This window comes from Mobula birostris, chromosome 25 (assembly GCF_030028105.1).
Source record: "Mobula birostris isolate sMobBir1 chromosome 25, sMobBir1.hap1, whole genome shotgun sequence".
Lineage (NCBI taxonomy): Eukaryota > Metazoa > Chordata > Chondrichthyes > Myliobatiformes > Myliobatidae > Mobula > Mobula birostris.
The window spans coordinates 34,356,417-34,374,185 of NC_092394.1; the positions used below are offsets into that span (position 1 = coordinate 34,356,417).

The following is a 17,769-nucleotide window of genomic DNA, read 5'->3' on the forward strand; positions in this document are numbered from 1 at the left end:
CAGAATGAGCCTCTTTTCTCTTCAGAGAGACAAAGTGAAAGTCAGGTGTAATATTATGATGAAGCTGAACAGGGAGGAAGCAAAGGTTGTTGTGTGGAACTCAATGCATGGAGATTAATGCATGCAACACTCTAATAAGAGGAATTCTGGAATTAAAGGGATGATGTGGATGAGATGAGTCAGTTAGTACAAGCAGTTTTAAAGGAAATTCATTCAATGCCAATGATACGTTATCATTACTAATACAGGTTGAGAACCCCTTATCTGAAATTTCAAAATCCAGAAACCTCTGAAATCCAAATTTCTTTGGAGTGCTGACATGACGTCATAAATTGAACATCCCACAAGGCGCTGGGAAAGTTCCCAGGCAATGCAAAAGCTCTGTGCTGCACAGACAGTTCTGAGAAGTGACCTCGCATATGTAACGAACAGAAGTTAATGAGGCCTCTGTTGGTCTGGTTCATCCATGTTTGTCGTGTGCCAGCTGTCTGTGTGATTTGCAAGCCTATACACAAGCCAGGGCAGTACAACATGGAAAGCATGCAACAGGCTCCCGCCTCCACGAAGCTGATGAATCCAAAGCAGCAACAGAAGAGTTTGGCACCAGTGGCATCACAAGAGTTGCCAGTCATCACTGAACTCAACGCAGGACTGCCTTAGGGACTCTGGTTCCAGATATTTCCTCGGAGTTTACTCCTGAAGCAAGTGGGCATAGCCGCAAGGCAGCAGCGGTTTGAGATCAGAGTTTTCCTTCTGAATGAGCTGCCAACCAAGGCTGATGAGCCGCATCTGCCTGAAGTAGGTGCCAGTAACCTACTCCAGTCAGTAGAACGTTCCGGCAGGCTTAGTAGCTAGACCACATGTGAAGGCCAAGAGTTGGACTTGGTTTTCAGAGACTATTTGAAACACATGCCATTGGGAGCACATTGGTGATAGCGGGAGCTTATCACCACAGCCTCCCCCAGCCTTGGCAACCTGAAGGAACCAAGTTAATGAAAAATAGAAAAACACTGCACAATGTGAAAAATGAAGATCTCGATCGTGTATTGAAAAAGTGGCTTAGCGGTATATTAATCATGAAACAAGCAAAGGTCTATCAGAATGAATTGAATATTGAAGGTAGTTGTGAATATTCAGCAGGCTGATTGCAGAAATTTAAGAAAAGGCATGGCACAAAATATCTAAAAATTGGTGTAGATGAAGCATCTGATCATGAAGCAGCAGAGAAATTTATTGATGAGTTTGCCATTATCGTCACTGATGAAAATCTAACATGCTGAATGTCTGCATCAGTACACGTGTGATGAGCAAGTGTAAAACAAAGACTGCTTACTAGCAGCAGATAAATGCAGAGTCGAGAATGATGGACTGGCTGTCCACTGAGGCAGTGATAGCTTACCTTTCTGATGGTTCAATGTACACATTATTGTTTTATGCACAAAATTATTAAAAATATTATGTAAAACTACCTTCAGAGTATGTGAATAAGCTGTATATGTAATGTAAATGGATTTTGTGTTTCGATTTGGGTCCCATCCCCAATAAATATCATATAGATGCAAATCCAAAATCTGAAACACTTCTGGCTCCAAGCATTTCAGATAGGTTTGCTCACCCTGTAGTAACAAATACATTCTTACATATTAAATGAACAATACTCTTAAAAATCAATGCCAAGAACACAGACAGTTGCTGTGTGTCTCGAGAATGTTTGTTACTATGTTACCAGGGAAGTTAGGATGAAACGGATTTCTGAAGTTATAAAATTATGTTGGAACATTATTCTCATAAGTCCTTAAAATTCATGAGCTTATTTTTTTGCAATGAGAGGACAGAAGGCTTGAAAGTGGGACACACGCATAGTGATTTCCATGAAGTGATATATTTAGTACAAGTACTGTAATAAATTTCCTTGCTGAAGAAAATAGTCTGAAGCTGCTGTTGCTTCAGAAATTTCAAGAAAATTCCAAGTTCTTGTTCAGTTTAGAAATCTTGCAAGTTATCATCTCTACATTTTCCACAATAGCATAGATCGAGTACCTGTATGTAGACATACAGCAATCCATATCATTTTCTTTACCAGCTCGTCAGAATAGTTCAGTGGCATTTGATTGGCATTTAGGCTTTATAACAACTGTATAAAATCATACTGGGGCTAAAGCAGCTTTTGAAGGCAAACAGCATTGATGAGCTTGCTTCTTTCATAAATCAATTACACAAATCCTCTAACACCCTTTTTTCAATCATTTGTTCTGTCTTGTTCAGTGGCTTTGCAGAAGCTTTAAGTGTATATGGCATTACTGAATTAGAATTAGGCTGGTGATTTTTATTGCGCACATACTGACAAAACCTTTTCTCAGTGTGAGGAAAAAAATCTTTTCAAATGAAGGTATGATTTGGATACCAGACATTTCCCCATGCTGGGATTGGCACCTACTATTTAACACTGTACAGGAGAAGGCAATATCAAACCACTTCTGTCGAAAAATTTGCCAAGAACAATCATGGTCAAAGACCATGATCACCCACATCATACCACATGGCACATAATGATGTTGATGATTAAGCATTACTTTTTTAAGGGAGAGAAAATTGAAAATAACTTGGCCCAAGGTTCAAGAGGCATTCTATTTCTTGAGAATAGGCCACTATGAATGTTCTCTTTCAGGAAACAAAATCTGGTCTCTATCTTAAGCTGCTGTCATTGGCAATTACTGCACAGTGCCCATTTTAATTTGTTGTAATGTGATTTCAGTTAAGTCTGGGGATGACTTTGCATAGCATTTAAAACCACAAAGAATTTTTTTAGTTTAAACGATTTTGATCAAATGTGTAACTTGTGGACACATATTGGTTTTTTTTTAGAGCCATTTAATAGACCAAGTGGTTTGACTGGTCTGAGATCCTTAAGTAACAGCGCCTTTGGTGGACTGGGGAACCCTTCAATCAGTGAGTATTTCTGTCCTTTCGGTTCTTTGTATGACTCTCTCATGTTTTACTTTGAGAAGTGATACTTTGGCTGATATGTGGGCAGTACTGACCCAGTACTGTGAAAGATAACATAGTCAGGGCGATTTAAATGTGCAATAGCCAACCAAATCCATGCCAATGAACTAAAACTGAGATAAATATGTCACATTTGTGCATCCCATGTTTATCTTTCCCAGGTTGTTATTTGCTGGGTGTGTGCCAAGGCACTAAAACTCAGCCAGCAATCATTAGACTTAGTAGACAATGGTTTATTTCTGTAATAGGTTGTATGTTTTCCAAATAAACCATTGGAGGGGCTTTAAAAATGAGTTGGAAGCAATGGATTTTCTGACTTCTCCAAAATTAATACAAATGCCCCTGAAGGTTCTGAGGTAATCAACACTACTGTTTATCCCTGCAGTAATCAATCATATGCATGGCCAGTTCTCTAATTGGATTTCACCACTTAGATTAGATTTGGTTTTCTGTTTAGCACTTGTTTCAAGCACTAAACCTTTGATACCCTTGCATAAATGTTTTCTTTAATATATATATAGCTATTATTGATTGTCCTGCTGGTAAATTCAGATCAAATGCTTGAATTGAAGAGTCTATATCCACCTGCTCACCAACCTTTGGAAAATTCAGTTGAACTATCACAATAAACAGGAACCTTTGAAGGATTGCACTGACAACAAAGAGTGCAATTTTTTTTTCCCCAGTGGGGCAGGGTTTTGTTTATCTCAGTGAAAGTTCATACATGGATGTGCCGATCTAAAATAACCCATACTCCATTGCCCCCAACATTTGAGGCATGTGATTCGTAAAACATTTTTTTTTATCCCCAAAGCATCCAGGTATACACTTAAATCTACTCGCTGAGTGGCGAGTATTAAAAGAACTTCAGCAAAACGTTGATGTTAAGAATGGTTGTGTTGAGAATTTCTGGTGTTGTACATCAGTAACTTGGGGTAAATGAAGTGCACTTCAAAGTGATTGAATGTAGGCACAATGATGTCTGGACTCCACCTTGTCTTTTGCATTGTAGATTTCTGGTATAAAATGATACAATAAAACTTAACCATCCCCTAATGCAAACAACTGTCCGCCAGAGAAAGCAGGATCTCCCAGTGGCCACACATTTTAATTCCACTCCCATTCCCATTCTGACATGTCTATCCACGGCCTCCTCTGCTGTAAAGATGAAGCCACACTCAGGTTGGAGGAACAACACCTTATATTCCATCCGGGTAGCCTCCAACCTGATGGCATGAACATTGACTTCTCTAACTTCCACTAATGCCCCACCTCCCCCTCATACCCCATCCGTTATTTATATACACACATTCTTTCTCTCACTCTCCTTTTTCTCCCTCTGTCCCTCTCACTATACCCCTTGCCCATCCTCTGGTTCCCCCCCCTCCCCCTTTTCCTTCTTCCTGGGCCTCCTGTCCCATGATCCTCTCATATCCCCTTTGCCAATCACCTGTCCAGCTCTTGGCTCCATCCCTCCCCCTCCTGTCTTCTCCTATCATTTTGGATCTCCCCCTCCCACTTTCAAATCCCTTACTAGCTCTTCCTTCAGTTAGTCCTGACGAAGGGTCTCGGCCTGAAATGTCAACTGTACCTCTTCCTAGAGATGCTGCCTGACCTGCTGCGTTCACCAGCAACCTTGATGTGTGTTGATCCATTTTAGTGGTGGTATGAATATAATAGTGGCAGGGTGTAATTACTAAGGTGAGGAAATGGCAAGTCCAGTTCATGGGCAAAGGACAGAGAAACAGAAAGAGGGATACAGTGAAAAGATTGAACAGAAGAAGATGCTGAGAAGCAATATTATAGATAAATAACAAGCCCAGGAAAAAGGCCAAGAAGAATGTTAAATGAGCATGAGGAATGGTAATAGAGAGAAAGATTCAATTATTGAAGTGTAAGGCAGATTGAAAAGATGTTAGGGAACAAAAGGTGATGGCAAGTCAAGAGAGTCAGAATTATTTCATCTCTCAAGGCATTCTTTTTGTTTTGAAAGTGAGTGGGATCTCCCTGACTAACTAATCCAGTTGATGACATTGATCACCTTCTGTTCTCCTCTGGTGTTCAATGCTGCTGGGAGATTGTTGCAGCAGTCTCATGCAGCACAGGATGGCGTTGTTGGTCTCTGCTTCAATTTTTGCATCTTAAAAGATAACCAAGGTTTCACAGCTGATCCACCACCAAGCTCAGGTTTCTAAAAGGCAAGATACTGCAGCTTTACTAAAAAGGTCAAATTACTTTAAGTCTGGGGCAACATGCTCTGAACCGAGTTCTACAGGCAATGAATTGCATCTTTCCTTCTTCCTAACCTCAGCACTGCTCCCACTTCCTTCTGTGTCCTACCGCTTCACGCTCAGCCTGTGGTGTTCTGAGAGTGTTTATTTTACTTTCCCTATTTTCTGTCCAAAACCTCGTGTCACAGCCCAGGACAAGCTGCCTAATCCATCAGCAAAAAAAAAACAAGCTGCTGAAGGAAGTCAGCGCATCAAGCAGCACCTCTCAGATTTTGTTCTGTATTCCAGCAACTGCCAACTCCTGTGTTTCTATCTGTCTGATCTGTCAGGCCTATATAGGTGCTGTTCATTTTTAGCCTGCCTACCTTTCCACTTCCCATGACTTGTAGAGTTTCCGAAACAACATTTCTTGAAAGACTCTGCCACACATTTTTTTCAGATTTTTTTTTTTGTTTTAGTCATGTTGTTTTTGTAATTATCTCAAATTTGTATCCTGGCTTTACTGCCTTACTCAAGGTGCAGAAACATTGTATAAAATCCATTGGCCCTTCCCAGCTCTTCAGGAGTTTGATAAAGCTTCAAGCACAATCCCAGTTTAACTTACTAGTTCTCTCCATCTTATTAGTTCACAAAGTAGTAGCTTATTACTGAAATGTGAAAGAGAGGGCTGTCTGCTTCATGCAACCTGTGACAGCAGTGCAGTGAACGTCGGGACAAAGTCAGTGAGCTGAAGAGAATACAGCAGGGTATGGACCATTTGGTAGTGAGGCGTGACACCTCACTCTGACACCAGTGACGTTCCTTAAACATGAATGAGATTCAAAGTAATTGATTAACTTATTTTCTGTTTTTGTTTTGAGTATGCCGTGATTATTTTTCAGACACACAGAACAGAAAATAAAAATTGGCAGCTTAACTTTATCAATTACTTTGGAACTCATTCATGTTTTGGCTTCCAAGTGATGGCTGAGGTAACTGACTTTTTTTCTAGGTTGTTTCAATGTTGTGAACAGTATTGGCAATGATTACATTCCCCATTTTGCTCTGAACGTATTTGTGTGACTTCCTATTGAAGGTATTAGATAAGTAGTTACATGAGTAACACTGAATCACAATGTAAGTCCACTTCAGATTCAGGTGTTGAATCTCCTGCTTTTTTTGGTGGTTGAAGTTTTATGGAAGCCATGTCACCATGGTCTGTGCAGCTGTCTACAGCTTTTAGATCACACATCCTGAAGCCTCAGTGTGATTTTCATGTCGAGGTTGGATAATTAATACAATGGCGGGAGCATTGATGCAGGAAATTGTTCCACCCGATATGGAGCTGAGCTTCTTGAAATGTGTTATTCCCACACCCAATTATTCCATCACACTTTTGGCTTAAACATTCCAGATGGCAGATAGGAAGAGGGCTGAATGGTAGTGGTGCTGTATCTGAACACTAGTGTAGTCTGATGCTTTAGCACTGAACAACAACTTTATAAAGCTGAATTTGAAATATGAAATAAAATTCAATGTATTTGGCAACTGTCTAGAAAAAGATAAATAATCTTGAAACCCTTTGGATTGCTGTGATGATCCAATTGACTTTCCTCAGGCAAGGCAACCATCCAGTACTCTTCACTCTGGTCTACTTTTGACCTTGCGTGAAGTGGTTGATCCATAACCCCATGAAATTGGCTTAAACTCAGCATGAAATTGTAAGTGATCATTGCAAAGTTCAGTATTAAGAAGTTTTGTCTATGTTTGTAGGTACTCATTGTTAATGTCAGCATGAGATGGCTCTATGGTGCAATCCTACATGATACACTTACAGAAAATCATCAAGTGTAACATTTGAGATGTTTCTCCCAATTAAAATTGTCAATAACATAAAATAGTTATGGAATGGGAGATACACAATATAATCTATGGGAAATTATACATGATGAGTCTTTGATTTTATTCCATTTTGATTCATTTTGCCACTTCCGGATAGTATGCTTACTTCTTTCAATATTTGAGATATTGAATCATTTTATTGTGTCCATGTTGCAATGAACTTGAGGCTGGTGATTCCAGTTGGAGCACATGGAATAGTCATTGTATCACTGGCCATGTGTCTTCTGTTAAGAGGAGTAAGACTATGAAGGTGGGTCCCATTCACAGTTGGTCTAATAGATGGGGCCAGACCCAAGAGGTGTATGAGTGGCTCTGTTTATATGCTCAACTTCATCAGCATTACAGACTGGCCAGAATAATTCAGATTTTTACTTGGTGTTTGTTGAGTTGAAATCAGCCCAATTTATTGTTGTTGGCTTTACATATATTTTTTTCCACTTTTCAATCCAAATAATATTAAACTTTTTGTTCTTAACTTTTATAGAGTCGTAGAAAAGTGCAGCACGGAAACAGGCCATTTGGCCCATCTAGTTGTGTCAAACCATTTAAACTGCCCTCTCCCATCGACCTGCAGCAGGACCAGAATCCTCCCAACCATGTACCTATCCAAACTTCTCTTAAATATTGAATTCAAGCTCTCACACACCACATGTGCTGGCAGTTCGTTTCACACTCTCACCACCCTCTGAGTGAAGAAGTTTCCCCTCATGTTTCCCTTAAACTTTTCACCTTTAACCCTTAACCCATGGCTTCTGGTTGTAGTCCCACCCAACTCAGTGGAAAAAAAGCCTGCTTGCATTTATGCTATTTAGTTACCTATACCCCTCATAATTTTGTATACCTCTGTCAAATCTCCTCTCAGTCTTCCACATTCCAAGGTATAAAGTCCTAACCTATTCAATCTTCCCTTTTAACTTGGGTCCTGGCAACATCCCTGTAAATTTTGTTTACTGCAGACAGTTACTTAACATACCCTGATGACTTAAAGACAATATTGTACAGATTAACTTAAGTAGAGCAGGACCCCAAGCAAAGTAAATATGTAAATGGCCAGCAGTTCCTCAGTTCCCACTCACCTGGGATGCTGGTTGTAAAGAGTGTAAAGAGTGCAAAGACAGTTTTGTTCTGCTGAGAACAGTGTTGGCTTCTCAAAGTGATGCAGTGCATTGGCTGAGGGACTTGAGAACTGTGTGAAGCAGAGACCCATCATGACTTTGTATATGAAGACAGCCACGGGAAGCAGAAGAAATTTGTATTTTTTAAAATTCTTTTAATTCCCTCATTGTATTCTGCCCTTTCAAACCAATTATGTTGTTTGTAATCTCCTGCTGTCATGTGGTACTTAACATTCATTTAAAGAATTGAACGGCAATGAGAGTGCCATGTTCTTGTAAATCTGTAATCTTTCCCTTCTTGTTTCCAGCTGCCAATAGTATGTATACATTTTAAGCTCAGCATGCATTGCTTGGTAAGTACCGTCATGTCAACTGCCAGACCTTTTAAACATTTTTTTGTTCTTTTGTTTTCTCAACCATTTCAGCATCCAACACAATGTTCAGCCACAAAGATGGCCCCAGTATGCAGAGCTTTAGCAATCCTCATGAGCCTTGGAATCGACTCCACCGAACGCCACCTTCGTTTCCAACCCCACCCCCTTGGCTGAAGCCAGGGGAGGCAGAGCGCAGTTCCTCTGTAGCCGCTCATGACAGAGATAGAGATGTAGAAAAACGAGACTCTACCGTTAGTAAAGATGAAAAAGAAAGGTACGAAGGGTTAAGCAATAAACTTCTCCAATCCGATTCTATACTTTATTAAAGAGCCGTGAACTCGAAGGTGTGGGTTATTCATTGTCACGTGATGTCACGGCAGACTTCCACCAAATCCAATTGGCTTATTCATGGGCAATACTGGACACCTTACCTTGGTTTGAAAAGTTAATTACAATAAGTAGAATGTTCAATTCACAGGTGATATTAAGCAGAATTTAAATTTAGGTAAATGGTCATTGTTAATCTGCATTCAGTTTAGTTATAACCTTTCCCCATTTCTGATTACTTCAACTCCCTGTAGTTTTTCTTTCCCTTGTAGGAATCCTTTACACAATATAGACCACACTGCCTATGTCCAGCCCTCTTTTGGTGCTGCAGTGGGAACAGCATTCAGGAAAACAATATGAAATCACTGGTTATATTCTCTCATACTCCTTTCACGTATTTGCCCCAACTAATATCTTAACTGAGATATTAGAACTCACTGGAACTTACTGCTGGGGCAAGAAGAAATATGGTGCACTATTGTTGTGCTGTGTCCTTGCAAACGTTCATAGTTTATCTATGAAGTGCCACAGAGCACTTTTCTATATTTAGGCCCCTTGTACTTAATGTTAGGTGTGCAGTTCATGTTAAAGGTACAGTACCTTGCTGGATCAGCACTCCAGTCCATTTTAGGCCAAAGAGTCACTGTTAATGTTATAGTCACAGTAGCGTAGCAGTTAGCATGATGCTATTGCAGCTCAGGGAGTTTTGGAGTTCAGAGTTCCACAATGTATGGGCTTCCTCTGGGTCCCCTGGGTTCTTATCACAGTCCAAAGACATACCTGGTAGGTTAAATGGATATTGTAAATTTTCCTGTGATCAGGTTAGGTTTAACTGGGTTTGTTGGGGGTTGGTGGGGGCGGTGTGGCACGAAGGTTCGTAAGGGCCTACTCCATGCTGTATTGCTAAATAAATAAATGTGAGGCCCCCAGTAGTCAGAGTTGACCATGGATATTGTGTCCTGGCTGTCTAGGTACGCAAACCTGGCAGTACAATGAGGAGTGCGAGCTGTTGCCCATGTAGCAAGCTCCCCCTCTCCACACATCTGATGAACCCAAAGGAAGAGCAGTGACTGATACAGTTTGGTACTAGCAGTGTCGCAGGAGTTGCCAGTCAGCATTGAACTCAGTATAAGACTGCCTTAGGGACTCCAGCTCTGGACTTTTCCCTCAGCGTTTACTCCTGAAGCCTTCCCCATGAGTGGGTAAAGCCGCAAGGCAGCGTGGGTTTGAGATCAGATCTTTCCTTCTTCTAGATGGGCTGCCGACCATGGTTGACAAGCTCCATCTGCCCAAAGCGACTGGTTTTAAGGTGCCTGTAACCTGCCTTTGCCCCTTCTCCTGTCAGTTGAAACAGTTCCGTTGGTCTTAGTAGCTAAGACACACGTGAAGTCCAGGAGCTGGACTTGGTTGTCAGAGTCTATTTGAGGTACATGCCGTTGGAAGCATTAAATAGGTAATGGGAGCTTATCCCCATTACCACCCCTGGCAATGTCAACCTTAAGGAATCCAAATAAAATACACATTATTCTACAGCTTGATAAACACAAGCTGCGAGTCCATACCATGAAAATAGGACAGTTATTGTAGCAAACTACAATTTGATTTAAAATGAGATATGGTAATAGAAATAAAAAATAAAGGTTCAAGTAATGTAAAAATGTTAGTAATTTAGAAAAAATATAATTGCTTCATTCACTTTCTGATTCAAAATTTCATTTAAATTTAGGAGCATTCTCTTAAAACATTTCCGTAAGGCCAGTATAATCTTAATTATAATATTAATGATAGTCAAGGAACAACCACTTAGTTCCAGTGGCTAAGCACAACAATACTTGCATGACATTTTGATGTTCTTTGTATCTATTTTTAAAAATTCGTAAATTACAAATAAAATGTCATGTCATTCCATTTTTTTATTTTTATTTTGCATAGAAATAATAGTAAAACCAAATTTAACTGTGACACCATAAATTTAAGCCATATTCTGCATAGTGGTACATTAATGCTCATTCACTAATGGGTTCTTCAAAAACTGAATACTCTCTGTGAAAAGGGAATTAAAATGGTGCTTCCATCCTCTTAGCCAGTAAAATTTCAGTTAGCATAGAATACTCATCAAATCTGTAGATGTTAAATCAGAGAGAAAGTTATTCTCTGAATTATATAATGTGTATTTTTTATTTGAAACTGAAGCTTAGATTTTTTTTCTTGAACAGCTTAATTAGAACCCATTACTGATCCGAGGTGTTCACTTTCACTGAAAAACTACCATTTAATGCCCATTAAAGTTATGTTATTTCTGTGCTGTTGAACACCGTAATTCATTACGAAATGATATGAATCCTGAAACGCACACCTTCAAGTTCATTATGAATACAGAATACACCTATGACAAAGATTGCTAGTTGACATTGTTGGTTTAAAAAAGACATCAAGATTAAATTTCTAATCATTTGAAACAATATCTCATTATGTTGCAGATTACAGGTATGTTTGAATTATAATCTTGCAGGCTACGTATCCTCGATTTACAAATCTTATTTTCTTCCAATGTTGGATCCTGCATAAAGCTCTCCATGATAGATTTTGGGCAGCCTTTTCAACTTAATTTAAAAATTAATTTTTTTGCCAGACCACATCCCCTCTGTAAATCGAAGAATACGTGCTTCTGTTAAAGATAAAATTATTTTATTGTTAGTATTATTATATTGTTGATTTTCTTTTCCTTAATCTGGCTGTATTAGCATTACCTTATTTGCTGACAGTGGTGAAATATTCTATAGATCAGGATTTTATTCAAGATTCCTAATAGTTTGATTTGAATTCTCTCTTGAAGGTGGTCAACTTATTCAAAATGTATTTGATATTCTGTTACGTAATAATATTTGGTAATATTCTGGTCATTAAGTTCTGTGGTGCAGTTTGTGCCATTGTGTGATCTGCTATCTTAATGACATGAAACTGCTGAAGAAGTCTTGGATTTTTTTTCTACCTTTCCAGTTTAGAACAAATTATAAATTAAATCTCTCAAACCATCAGGGGAGTCTTCCATCAAATTTCTTAAGCATTAATTTGGGCAGGAGGTCGATGTAGATTATTTGTATGACTTTCACACTCTGTGAAAAAACAAATGAAGGTAAACTCCTAATGATGACTTTGGCAAAAGAATTTGGTTGTAAACACATTGAGTTTTTTTTTGCTGAAAGCAAGATCAGTAACTTTTTAACACCATTGGGAGGAACATGAATTGGTCCTGTCGATTGTCTCAAATGATGAATGGCCAAGTATGAATTCACTAAACCCACTGAGGACAATAAACACAGTCGAGAGCTCCAGTCTCAGCTGTAGAATTCACTGCTTCATCCAGCGATACATTCCATCAAATAATGTCTGAAGTTTCACTTTAGTCACTAGATACCATATTATCCAAATTATGTACCACAGTAACATTATAAACATAAACAGCTACACTCTGTAGTAACTGTAATTGCAGCTAAGAAGAGATATGTATTCATCTGCTCATTCTCCCAATTCATAGTAAAGCCAGAATATTTTCACTTTCCTCTTTCACCATATAGTATATTAATCATTTGGAGCTTAATTATACAGAAGCCATCTCTAAAGTAACTACCTACCTGATCCCATTCTTAGGGGATCTAAACCTTTTGTTTTAACTATTTCAAATGTTTAGATGTCTTAATATGAGATTAATACACTGCCCATTATATGCATTGAAAATTAAAATCCTCATCTGCCTTGCTGTCTTTTACCTTGCTCAATTGCTTAGTGGCCCGTGTTGTGGTTCTCGTGCTGCAGTGGGATTAAAATGTGAATGGGAAGACTTCATCAATCAGGAAGTATTTCACGAAGCTGTTGAAGGAGATAAAAGAATGGACAAAGAAGAAGTGATAAATCTTCATTCCGATAGGGAGGAGAGGAAATGTGGAGGGCTCCATGTTAAAGAATGCAGAAGCAGTAAGGAAATCAACTTTAATCTAACATACCCTCAAGAGGTTCCTCAACCAAATTGCTCTCCCACGTTCCCCAAAGGTAGCTGGGCAGCAAAAATCATTCAGCCAGTTTCACGCGAGGTGATTTAGAGGTTTAGATTAAGGTTGATACACCCCCAACACAACTAATATCTGATAAAATGTCGTGGTAGTGAAGCATGAGATTCATGCTTATGGGAAGCAAGGCTTTGAAGGAGGATGTTCAACTTTTGGATGGAAAGGTTAATCAAGCCTTCAGAAATAAATTCCAACTTTGGTTTAAAGTCAACAAATTGGCCATATTCAAACTCTGGTTTTCATGCTGATGTTAACAGTCTACAAGTAAAGCAATATGTCATTGGTGTAATCTATACTCTGCCTTTATTAGTTTTGCAGAATACTTCAATATATTCCTGCTGTCTTATCATTTGCTTGTTCTTTCTTTAATGATTCAGTATCTTATATTTAAAGCAAGGGAACACTACATGTTGAAATTAATTTGCCACATATGTCTGTTTGTGTATTATTGAAGACTTTGATAAGTTGCCATGACATTGATGATTTCATTTTCTGGATTCTTCCTTCCTCATCCAAAAGTATGTCAGGACAAGCAGGGGAGTGTGGACGTTACCAACCTTGTTTTACAGCTGGGACTGGAGATGCAAGAAGGCATTCTTACTCCCTACCCAACTTTCCTGTCTCCTGCCAGCACTCATTACAGACTCTGGAGTTAAATGCATGGTGAATTGATCTCAATGATCTGCTGTCTGTCAGGAGCAAGGAGGATTCTTTAATTAAAAATGATCTGTACCAAAATACAATTTCCTGTAGTTTAGTCCTGTGGTCCCACCCTTATTCTGATCTATCCCTTTGAATATACCTGTGTCAATCACTGCAAGAGAAGTTAAAAGGCAGACCAGATTTTTATCTCTGGGGTGTTTACATTTATTTCTTGAGCAAAGTAAATTATTGACTATTATTATCCAGTTAGCTAAATTCAGCTCAACTATTAGAAGAGAAACCTGTTTGATTCAAATTTAACTCACATCTATTGAACTTAAAGGTGTTTTGAAATCCTCAATAGAGGACAACAGTTCTGATTTTAATATAGGCCATTACCACAAGACTAAAATAATTCAAGCAGTTCTGATTTAATCTGATAGTGGTTATAAATTCAAGCCTTCTTGCAAGTGGGCCTACTTTGCTCAGTGAAGATTAATAATATATACAGGTTTAACTTAACTCTAATAAAAGCAAATGAAAAACATTTGCAAATGATTTAAGATCAATTTCGCAGTCCATATCCCAAAAGGATCAATATTAATTTGAAGACAGATGTAGATTTAAAAGAATGAACTTTTAGAGATTTTCTAAAAATATTTCAAAGTTAGACTTTACACTACAAAGACTATACTCCCATGATATAAAGATGAATAGAAGAAACAGTGACTCTTCCTATTCATCTATTTTATCCATGGTACAAACACGTCAACCCTCATGCAACCAATTTGAATAATTAAAATGCAATTAAAAATGATTGCAATTCAAAAACAATTGTTGAAATAAGACTATTTGTTTTGTTAGTCCAATTGTGTAATGGCACATAAAAATTGTTGTCCACAAGTAACTGTTATGTTTTTGAAGGAATTTGAAAATTTGGCTTAATTTAATTAGCATGGAACCATATTATAATGCAAGTCCTAGCTGATTTCAACAAACAGAGTAGTTGACCACAATCCTCGCTCTGAGCCACAGATTGAGCCACAGGTCATCCAAGCTCAGTAGCTCTTACACATTTGTGCAGTCCTCCACTGGTCTCCCAAAATACCAGTCCTTCTCAAATTTGGTATAAAATTGTCATGGCAGTAAGTCTGATTAATTTATGCTCCTAAATCTGCAGGAGCTGCAGATGATAATTAACACAACAAGGATTAAAAACAAACTAAGGTTAAAGGTTATTGGGATAAAGTTTTTTCTCATATAAAACCATTTTTGTTATGTGCATTTGTCCACAGGGACACTATGGAGAAGCGGCACTCCACCCACACTTCATCTCCGTCTGTAAATCAAGTTAATTCTTTGGGACACAATCGTAGTTCCACTGAACACAGCAGAAATCATGTAAATACTGAACTGCGTGAGAAGGAAAAGCCAAGAGAACGAGAACGGGATCACACAGATGCTTGGAAGGACTCGTCTGTTGATGAGCACAAAGTTAAAGAAAACCATGCTCCTGATAAGGATAGCCTGGGACTGGATGGCAGGATTGGGGAGGACTCCAACAAGCATATAAACAGAGTCAATTCACCCTACATCAGACTGCCAAGCACGGACAGCACAAGGGCTAACAGCTACACCAACCGAGAAGTAGATCGGAAAAGTGAATCTTCATACGACCATCAGAAGAAGAGTAATGAAATTAAAGTAAAGGAGGAACGGAAGGAAGACAACGACATTATATCAGAGGTGATTCAGACACAAAGGCCCTCTGAGCACTCTCAGCCCACCTCATTGCCCAGTGTCCATCCCAGCCCCTCGATGACCTCCATGCCTATGGCAATGGCCATGAGTGGGGTGCATCCCATGAACAGCATTAATACGCTGGACAGGACACGGATGGTAGCTCCTTTTATGGGGATTAGTCCAATTCCAGGAAGTGAGCGCTTTCCATATCCTTCTTTCCACTGGGATCCAATGAGGGATCCTTTGCGAGATCCATACAGGGGGTTGGATATTCATCGCAGAGATCCACTAGCCAGAGACTTCTTGTTGAGAAGTGACCCCTTGCAACGACTGTCGACACCGAGGTTTTATGAAGCGGAACGCTCCTATAGGGACAGGGAGCCCCACGACTACAACCGCGAGCACCCATTGGCTATGGATCCCAGACGTGAGCACGAAAGGATGAGTCACCTGGAAGAACGAGAAAGACTGAACATGCTCAGAGACGACTACGAACATGGACGCCTTCATCCCATTCACGCAGCAGCCCTGGATGGTCACATGCCTCATCCCAGTCTTTTAACACCAGGACTTCCCAGCATGCACTATCCTAGAGTGAGCCCTTCGGCAGCTCATCAGAATGGCATCCTCAATAAGACTCCTCCCACAGCAGCACTGAGTGCCCCTCCCCCTCTCATACCGACAGGTGGGGCACGTGCTGGTTCTCCTCGAAGGACTACTCCTCTGACTAGCACAGAGGCAAGAGAAAGACCCCCTTCTCACACACACAAAGACATTGAAGCACGATAATACAGACACGGAGGAACAAATGAAGGTAACTATTAAGGACATCCTTCAATGAAGGCCACTTTTTTAGTGTGATAACCCACCAAATAGAACATTTGGACTTCTTTGAACAATAATCGGTGGGTGTGGCCTTCACCAACATAAAAATGTAAAATTACTTTGCAGAAAATACATTTTTGTACATTTTAAGCTTAAATTTTGAAAATGTTTAATGTCACTTTGTTCCTTTCTTCCTGTTAATTTTATTTGTAGTATATATATAAAAATGTGTTGTGAAGAAAGAGCAAACTAAAAAGAGTTACTGGTATATTTATCAAGGAATTGGGTATGTGGTAAATGAGGAGGCCTAAGGAGAAAAAAAAGCTAAATTGTCTTTGAAGAGTTATGGTTAAGACTTGGATGGAAGGAATCAAGCTGTATAGACTGCAGCATATCGGGAAGTTCCTTGGCTGAATGGAACTTGGTACATATATGCAAAAAAGGAAAAGACAAAAAAAGCTTTACAATGTACAAATGTAAATACATTGAAGGGCGGCTGTTTGACAGTCGATTCAGAAGCATCGGACAAAGCGTGCTATTGGGAGATTAATTATCTGTTAACACAGTCTGCTTGTGCTGTGTTGGATAACATTTGTGGCTGTACAGATATTCCCAACTATGCAAGCAGGTGAATGCCCCGGCTTTTCATGCAAAAGTCTGCATTCCTCAACGGAGCCTTTTCAACACAATTCATTTAACCGCGTCTAGCACATTACATTGTGTCCAAGGATTGTAAACTATGTTAATGAAGTAAAATTAGTTCTGTTGGTCTAATAGTGTATTAAAGTGCTATCTGAAGTTGTTTATTCTGTTTTGAAAAAATTCTATCTATGACAGTTGTTTCTTATGAGCAGAGATCTATTTTAGTAGTCACCTGAAGGTTTAGTTGTGCGCTTCAAATTTGTGAACTCCTGATGTTGTGCAGTGTTTTTGAGAAACAAAAAAAAATGTACACTGGATCAGTAGTGCTAGAACTCAATATTGCCTATAGACTTTCATTTGCAGATATGCTGTTTATCATGTACGTAATGAAGTCCTTTACAGATCCTATTGTAAAGTGAAGCGACTCTGAATCTTCGGCATGTGCTTCATAAACAAAACTTGTGTTATGTAAATTGTGCCATGTTATTAAAAAATTGAACTGAAGTGTTCCGAGTCTTAACTGTGCTGTAAACCTGTGTTAATAGTCTTGGCTCTTACAGCTATGAAAAAGAGGAGATAGATATGTTGACACGAGGAAATCTGCAGATGCAGGAATTTCAAGCAACGCACACAAAAGTTGCTGGTGAACGCAGCAGGCCAGGCAGCATCTCTAGGAAGCGTACAGTCGAAGTTTTGGGCCGAGACCCTTCGTCAGGACTAACTGCGTCAGTTAGTCCTGACAAAGGGTCTCGGCCCGAAATGTCAACCGTACCTCTTTCTAGCGATGCTGCCTGGCCTGCTGCGTTCACCAGCAACTTTTATGTGTGTTGATAGATATGTTGACATGTGAACTGATCATGTGTGATGTATTTTAATATTTGAGATGAGCAAAAGAATTGGTGACAGTGCAGCTATT

General features: G+C 39.3%; 1 protein-coding gene across 11 annotated transcripts in view; it reads left to right on the forward strand.

Annotated features, from left to right (window-relative positions):
- The window catches only part of auts2a (activator of transcription and developmental regulator AUTS2 a), a 1,190,979-nt gene extending 1,173,622 nt beyond the window's left edge, over nucleotides 1-17,357 (forward strand). For 9 of the 11 annotated variants that reach the window (XM_072242929.1, XM_072242932.1, XM_072242933.1 and 6 more), the window contains 3 exons: nucleotides 2,866-2,949; nucleotides 8,659-8,881; nucleotides 14,939-17,357. In XM_072242929.1, the coding sequence (XP_072099030.1) occupies nucleotides 2,866-2,949; nucleotides 8,659-8,881; nucleotides 14,939-16,175 (1,544 nt within the window). In that variant the 3' untranslated portion in view covers nucleotides 16,176-17,357. The remainder of the gene's footprint in view (nucleotides 1-2,865; nucleotides 2,950-8,658; nucleotides 8,882-14,938) is intronic. The other 2 variants (XM_072242935.1, XM_072242934.1) reach the window with 1 other exon arrangement.
- The last annotated feature ends 412 nt before the right edge of the window (nucleotides 17,358-17,769 follow it).